General features: G+C 37.1%; 1 protein-coding gene across 2 annotated transcripts in view; it reads right to left on the bottom strand.

Moving 5' to 3' along the window:
* Positions 1 to 5,267: 5,267 nt before the first annotated feature.
* Positions 5,268 to 8,554, bottom strand: part of LOC106958246 (transmembrane protein 233) — a 6,009-nt gene continuing 2,722 nt past the window's right edge. The window contains exons 1-3 of one of the 2 annotated variants that reach the window (XM_015050045.1): positions 7,462 to 8,149; positions 6,381 to 6,515; positions 5,268 to 6,173 (exon numbers count right to left, since the gene is read on the bottom strand). In XM_015050045.1, coding sequence (XP_014905531.1) covers positions 6,162 to 6,173; positions 6,381 to 6,515; positions 7,462 to 7,647 — 333 coding nt within the window. In that variant the 5' untranslated portion in view covers positions 7,648 to 8,149 and the 3' untranslated portion in view covers positions 5,268 to 6,161. Of the gene's footprint in view, positions 6,174 to 6,380; positions 6,516 to 7,461; positions 8,150 to 8,554 lie in introns of those variants that run through there. The other variant, XM_015050052.1, reaches the window with a different exon arrangement.

Genomic DNA, 8,554 nt, shown 5'->3' with positions numbered 1-8,554 from the left:
GTCACAGATTAAATATATATATATATAAAAAAAAAAAAATAAATATTCTATATATATATATATATATATATATATATATATATATATATATATATAAAATTACTATAAAAAAAATTAGCATTAGCTCCTCTGAGCTGTTTTGATCTTTAAAACAGTCTGCAGCCTGTCTAAAGTCTTTCATGCAAAGGTCACTGCAGTGGACAGAAGTCTAAAAGCCATTTCCTTGTGGATTTTTATGTTATAAATGCAGAGAGAGCACTGAAGTGGACACTAGCGCATCATACAATACACTATCGACTACTGGCCATCAGCTGCAAGTGCAAAAACATTTTTGTTAAATCCAATATGGCTGACAGATGAAAAAGCAACTCAGGAATATCCAGTCCCTCCTTTTACCGTAGAAAACTCTTGCAGGTAAAAAAAATATATATACTGTGGCATCAAGTTACCCCCTAAAGAACAATACTACTGATGTGTTTTCCAAATAACAACTTTATATTTCAAGAAAATTACAACTGAGCACCTTAGAATTTTTTTTCAACAAAATTTTTATCCCCACTCCTTTTTATGCTTTAAAAAAAAAATCAAAAACACTTTGGGGAAAAAAATCCTGACATAAAGGATCATAATTCACGCATTAAATGTAATGTATGCACGTAATGCCACATCGGCTAAATCTGATCACATGCAACTGTTTGTTGTCAAATGCGTTACGCAAAGGTTCACGTACACACAATTTATTTAACCATTACACGAAACAGTTTTTATAAAAAATGCAATAGTGCACACACACTGTGATACAAGCCGAATACCTGAGAGCGCTTTTGATGTCTTTAATCTCGCCTAACCTGAATGCATTTCATGTTCTCTGCCTGCTCTGCCTCATTCCCACCATTATCACATTTCATTTATGCAGCTGCATGAAACTCCTGAATAGGAGGAATGTTGTCATGAGATATGTGTATGGAGAATGTGGTGCTAATGGAGGGAGCTCGTTTGAGAGGCCTATTTCAGCACTTCACATGAATCATAGACGGCTCTCAAAACACATAGTCCACTGTTAGCTGTTGCTAATAACGCAGCAGGAAGGCTACAGGTGATTTGACGTCTTCTAGCAAAGAAAGACATCAAATGGGTTTTGAGGCAAGTGTGTAAAAAAAAATGTTGAAAAAATAAAAGTAAAACTGATTTTAATTTGCTTCAATTAATTGCATTTGTTTGATTTTTCTTTCTTCCCCCCTCCACACGGCATGTCAGTCAGCTTGCTGACACAAAGTCTACCTTGATCCCTTGATAATCTGCCTAAATTCTTTCAAGTCGCCTAATCCTGGCCCTCATTTTTCATCTCATCCTCTCGAGTTTTGCTTTGGTCCGACATCAAAGAGGCTGAGCCACAATCGTGTTGCATTTCCCTTTCAACTGACAGTAGATAATAGAGCAAAGATTACTGCTAAAACTGACTCGTACAAGTGCATTACAATGAAACCTAACTCATCAAGGGGGAGCTGCTTTTGACTTCCACCTGCACAGAGGAGATATGTTTTCACAGAGAGGTTGTTTTTTCTGTGTGTGTGTTGCATGTAGGTGTTATTTGTGTCATCAAGGGCGCTCTGGGCACAATTTTTAGATCCAGGAGGGCTGAAACATCTAAAAACAGCTGAAAAGAGCTGCTTTAAATAATAACAGTGAGAAAACTGGAATGAGTCATGACATGAAACAGACTCGGAGGATCGTGGAGCTCCGCTAACCTTATCTGAATCATCACTTTTATTTCCTCCTACCTTTTTGGCTTCTTTTCTACGCGTCCCAGTCACTTCACAGCAGGGCCGGTTTTGTTTGACCGTTTGATGGAGTGGGCAGTCGGCTGCATGGAGACCAATCTCCTATATTTAGCTGGTCATCTACTATGACATATCAAACGACAGGAAAGAGTCCAGGGGAGGATGTTTGCAAAACACAGCACATGTGGGAAGTAATGGCAGAAGAGAAATATTTCAGACTGTGAAAAAAAGTCTTTGCCTACTTACAGATTTCTGTTGTTGTTGCTTTTTTTGTTATATTTGTCTGTTTCTCATCATTAGATTAATGTTATTTTCTGAGAAACGTGACCTTAGGAGAAAGAAAAAGCAGTTGTTGGATATCAATTTCATTAAGTTTATGGTTCATCAATGTGAGAGAGAGACTGCAAAAAAATGTAATCTACTGGAGAGAAAATAAAATAATAAAAATACCCGTGCTGGCCAAAACACATCATGGTCTGCATGCATGAGAGAGAACATACACACTCTGAATGCCTGGGATTAAAATTTAGCAACTTCTTGCTTAAGTGGACCAAACTAAACTAAAAAAGTTTAAAATAATTTATGTAATGTACACTGTGCAAGAGCATCTCTTTTCGGTTTCTTTTACCCGTCTGAAGGTGGATGGCTGGAAATGTGACATTAAATGAAATAAGTAAGAATGGACGATTTATTAAACATATTTTCAGTGTTTTTATTACATTTTTGACTCCAATGTATATTACAATTGCATGAGATTATTTAGCAACATTGTGCGACTTTTAGTAGTTGTTTTCCTTCCTGAGGAGCTGGCAACACTGTCGCTACAGCTGCTAGCCTGTCTGTGTCGTCCTACCTCAGCTAAACACAGAGCAGCTGAATCACTTATCAAATAATTTTCCAACATATCAAGTGAATCGTGAAGTTTGGAAAGTAAGAGAACAGCTTTTGCCTTTATTATTATTATTTTTATTTGTGCACAATTAACTGGCACTCCGATGACATATCACCGAGACACATCAAGAACCTAGCATAACCATGCTACCGCTAGCCAGCGAATCTTGAGCTTTTTTAAGACTGTAGTTTGACACCTCCAATGTATGTTTAGAAAGAAGTGGCATAATTTTGGCGAAGAATCAGACTGGGAGTCCCCAAATGAGTTGAATCAGTACTGGTGCTGAAATAAGTCCAGACCAGAACCTCCCTAACATGACTGACGGGACACACAACAAAGACAGGAACTACAGACCTCCGTCAGGGTTTGAACTCTGCAGGTAAAAACTTCTGTCACTCTGAGCTGGTAGGTGAGCTGAGGATGAGTTGATCTCAACACTTAGGGCAAAATCAAAGTGACATTGTAGGTTTTCTTTGTAATTCCAGAGTGAAGTAAGGAAAGGAGTCCTTTTGGGTACTTCAAAAGGTTTAAAGTGTTAGATCTTTTAAACCGGTTATTCAGACTTTAATCAGCTTTTTAGTTCAAAGGTTACTTCACATGCATATTGATGCAGGTTTTTTAGACTGTCTAAAAACTCTTAGCATCATAAAAAAAATAAAAAAATTGACAATCAGCTGTATGGATTCTGAGCATCCTTAAAATAATGGATGTTCCAAATCCAAATCAAGGCTGAATTTATTACATCACTTAAGTATAACCTCCAGGTGTCCAGAGAATGAAACTAGTGTAATTAAAAACATGGAAGTGTTCTTGGAATACAAAAGTAATGTAAGGTACATTTTAGAAATAAGATTTTCTTTCACTGAGCTGCTAACCGAACTGAAATAAAATCCAAAAACTGCATGTTGTCATAGTGATGTGAAAAAACATTTTCCACCTTAAAGTCAGATTGCTTCTGACTTCGTTTTATTATTTTATTATATTTTTATTATTATTATGCCTATATATCTCAGATCATTCACAAAAAATGTTCAAACAATCTGAATTTTAAAAAAAGATTTTTTTTTTAAATAATGATGTTATTTATTAAACAGGCTCTCCAATAGCCAATTTAGATATACGTGGAAAAGTACAACAGCAGGATCCTCCACAACAATAAAGTAGATCACCATCACCAATTATCACAAATACTTGATGACAGTTGTTAGGTTCAGGAAACTTTTCACATAGGGCCAAGTGATTTGGTTAGTTGTTTGCCCTTGAGAAGTTAAATCATCATTGAAAAAAACTATTTTCTATTTACTTAGGATGTGTCATGATGTGTTGGTTGAAGAGGACCCAAAAGCAGAGAGGCTGAGGTGGCGAGTAGATTTGAAGATTTAATGAAAAAATATGAACAATGGCTAAAAAACCCATAAGAGAACAGGGACTGTTGAAGAAGATTTTAGGTTATAATATTTCTTAAGAAAGAAACTCTTAAGCTCAATCTTCTTCGATCCCAGGTTCTCCTGGCGGACCGCGTGTAGCCACACAGAAACCGAGTGCAGACATCACAGAATTACAGAGTTTAATCCAATAGAAGACAACGCATAAAATTACAACAGAAACTGCAGAACAACAGAGACGTACATTCATTTACCTGAGACAAATGGAAAAGAAGAAAGAAAAGCAAAGACGTCTTTGGAGAATTGCGAGAGCAAATCTGATTTGTTACTCCTGTGTAGAAAGTTTTATAGTAAAGGCGTATTCTTGTCTTTAATTTATTCAAATAAGGCGTACCTTTGCTCATCCAACCAGAAGCTATCTCTGACCCTTTTAAAACTCCCTGCAAGTCACAATCTAAGACCATTTGTCTCCATTGTTTAAACAAAGTGGAAGCAGAGACTCTCCTGAACTCCTGCTGTTTTATGGCTTTTCACAAATGAGTGTGAAAAGCTGGAACTTCTCCTGATTGTTTCCCACACAGATAAAGGACAGTTCAAAAGATCTTAGCAAGTCATCTGCTGTAACTACAGGTAACATAAAGGTCAATAGGCCAGAATAAGTTACTAATTTTAAAACTATAATTAGGCTATTTCAATCAAGACATGTTAAGTTTTAAAACTAGCATATTTTAAATTCACTTTCTTAACAGGACCCAGAGGAGAACAAAAAGCATCAGGGACAAACAAAGGCACAAGAAGCATGACAGGGAACAGGATCTAGCAGGAGGAACCAACAAGGAGCAAGAGAAAAAAGGTGTTTTAGTATTGGGAGAGTGAATGATGGAACAAAGGACCTGGGCTGATTAGCTAACAGGTTCCAGGTGTGAGGGGAGAGAGCACATTAAAAAACTGAATCTTGCTTTAAAAAATAACTAAATGAAAAAAAGATGACTAAACTAAAAAAAAAATAATAAACTAGAATCACTAAGAAAGCACTGAACTAAAGTAAAACAAAAACAAAGCTAATCAAACAAAGAACCTAAGGAACACAGAATATTGACACTAAAAACAAACCCCAAAACAATCCAGGACCTGACAGGATGTCTTTATCTGATGTTAAAATATGCGTGATCATCTGCAACATCAAGTTTGATGAAAAGCAAAAAGAAATTTATCAGTGTGCAAATACATTTTTAATGGCCTGGTGTATTTGATTAAGTTGAAAGTAAACAAGTTTTTGCTAAAAAGACACATTTTTGTCACAGAAAAATCATACTTTACCAAGAAAAGTTATTTACCTTGTAATATTGACACACTCAAATACAAAGACTTCCATAATCATTGGTACCTCGGGTAAAGACGTGTAAAAAGCCTTAAAATAAATTCAAACATATGTGTAGGAGTATAATTTCATACTGCAGTTTTCAGAAAAAGTCCTCCAACTCATTGGCGCCCTGTACTTACTATGCTAAGTCTTCAGAACAATAACCCTCGGCACACATGGAAGTGGATTTTTAAAAATCATTATTAATATTACCATATTTAGGATAATTAGAGTGTCAAAAAGGACTATTAATAAATAATACATAACTTTCTGGCTCTCTTCAAAATAGTAAAAACAAGAGAGCATTCTATTTGGATAGGGCAGATAAATGTTGATCTTTTTACAGTCAAGGAATGGCTTCAAGAAATTAGCTATAGATTAGAGCACTGTCTTCAGACTGAATTTGTGCTTGGTGTAGGAAAAGATACACCACCCACTGTCTTGGCCTTGTGGAAACTAAAATGATTGGATTTCCGTTACATCTAGAAATCTACATCTGAATGAAAATCAAGTGGGATATCTAGCTTAGAAATATATCACATTTATATTGATTGTTCAAATGAAAAGAGGAAAAGATGTGTGTGTGTGTGTGTGTGGGGGGGGGGGATGAGTTATAGAAAGCAGTAAAAATGAGTCATTTCCCGTCAACAGGAGGGGAAAGTAACATGAGCCGGTCCAGATACCATCATCCAGCGGTTTCTGTTGCTTTGTCTCATATTTATTCTCCCTTCCTCTCAGTGCTAATGATCCATCTGAAAGACACACAGACGTACAATGAAACGCAAACATCAAAGAAGCTCTTTGAAAGGCACGCCGAGGCATTTTGCAGACCGAGTGAGTCTCATGCACGGACATGCTGTTAATGACTCCGACATGTTGCAGCATTTTGTTTGCTCAACGTCAGCGACAGAACAGATGAGAGCGAAACGTTGCGGATCGCGCCAGGCTGTCCGACTTACTGTGGTGAAATGAACGATGCAGGTGACGGCGATGACGAGAAGGCCGATGATGATGGATGCTATGGAGACGTACAAGGCGCTCCTGCCCAGCCTCTTGGAGCCGTCATAGTCACCTTGGTAGTAACTGTTTCTAGACTGGGAAATAAAAGACAGGCACAGGCAGGGCAGCTAATTTATTTATACAGCATCTTTTGCAAGGCAACTTAATCTCAGCGTGCATTAAGATAAAACACATCAAAACAGATTTATTACACGCAAACTTGGCACTGTAAACATTTTCTTCAGTATCCCAGCCTTTAAATTTCAATTTTTATTCATAACTTCTTTAAACGAAGAAGAGAAAAAAAAGGGGCAAATATACTTAGACATGTGTAGTGACCTGCAAAAAGTATTCATGCTCAAATCTTTCCATTTGATCATTACAACCTCAAACTTTGCAGTGTTTTATTGGACTCTTATGCGATTGACTAAATAAATCAGAATGTAATTGGTAAGTGAAAAGAAAATGATATAGTTATTTGTGTCTTTTAAATAGATACGAACATCGTCATGTGTTTCAAAAACGTCCTGCCTCCTACGTCAGACTAAGATGAAAAGTTTTGTGAATCCTAGACAAATGGGTGACGAACTTTTCCAATTTTTATTTGTTAAAAATATCTAAAAAAAAAAAAAAAAAATCCATTGTTTTCACATTTACAGTGTTGGTCTATAACAAAAACAAAAAAAAACAAACAAACACTAGAGACATTAAAGATTGTGGTTGAAATGTGGCAAAGGTGAACGCAGCATCAACGTTTTACTTTGATGGACTGAAATCCTGTCGTCTTTAGAACCAGTAAGAGGATAAAAATAGAAAATAAAGTTGCTTGACGGGCGGAGCAGGTGTGTGTGTGACTGTGTTACATCTCAGGGTCCAACAGACTGACTCCCAGGTCAGAGGGCAGCGTCACCGCAGTAATTTAAAAACACCCTTTCCTTTAGCGTCTTTCTCCTTTCCTCCTCTCTGTTCTGCTATTTTATGTGAAAAAAAAAAAAAAAAAATTTAAATCCAGCTGGGTTAGTCTGCGTAGTCCATACGTACCATGACAGAGAAGACCAGGGCCACTATGTTGACGGGGTACGCCGGACAGAAGCACGTCAACATGGTCAAACAAAGGTAGCTCCGGAAGGGAGGTGGAAGTTCCTGCTCTTTCAAAGAGCCACGGTCAAAAAATGTGCTCCCGTTTAAGGAGCTTTTTGTCTGCGAGTCGAGCACACCGACCGCCATTGACGTCCAGAACACGTATAGTATTTAATAAAAAAGCAAAAACAAAACACTAAAACAGCCCAAAAAATGCTGATTAAAATCACAAAATGTGACTAAGAAATAAGACCAAAGAAGGGAAATCCAGCTTGAGGAGTTGAAGTCCAGAAACCGACGTCTTCGGATCGAGTCAGATGAGGTTCTGTGGATGTTTTTCCATTTCGCCTCTGTAGGTTTTTCTGTTTGTAGGCAGAGATGGTAAAAGGAGAGAAGTGGAAGATGATCTGTGACCCTGCTGGCCTCGGTCCAGCTCCTGACTGTCAGTGAGGGGATCAGACTGTTTACCACCTCTGATCCGGCTCCTCACACAGCCAGCAGCCAGCCCTCTGTCCTACAGCACCCCACTGAGTGTGACATATGTGCTAATTTTCTTTTTTCTTGTCAAAGTAAAGTAAAAGCACAACGTGATTTTCACAAAGAAACTTGTTTTCTCCATCCACCTGATGCAGATTCGGAGCAGCAGTTGTCCCATGTTGCCAACATGTAGGTCCCGCAACAATAATTAGGAAAAAAAATGTGTAAGAAACAAAAGATTTAGTCTTGATTTTATGTACATTTAATGTGTGAAGTCCATAAAGCAAAATACGGTTATTCTGTTGTCATTGTAACGGCTGTGCTTGGTAACAAACTTGTCAAAAAAAAAAAAAAGTTATTTTGGGTCTGACTATAGATTTGACCAATTTTGTGTAACTTTTTTTTTTTTGTAATTTTCCAATTAACACAAATAAGCTTTAGTTTAGTAGTGTGTTCTCTTCTCTTTCCTGTTTTGAAGATGTGCCTCAACGTTTTGTCCTTCTAGAAACACGGAAAAGCAGTAAGTCATTGAATTTCTTGAAAGCATCTTAAGTAAAATATACATTTTAAAAATATT

The sequence above is a fragment of the Poecilia latipinna genome, unplaced genomic scaffold, assembly GCF_001443285.1.
Source record: "Poecilia latipinna isolate Pla-1442-1.1 unplaced genomic scaffold, P_latipinna-1.0 Scaffold47, whole genome shotgun sequence".
Classification (NCBI taxonomy): Eukaryota; Metazoa; Chordata; class Actinopteri; order Cyprinodontiformes; family Poeciliidae; genus Poecilia; species Poecilia latipinna.
This window is presented reverse-complemented; position numbering and strand designations above follow the sequence as displayed.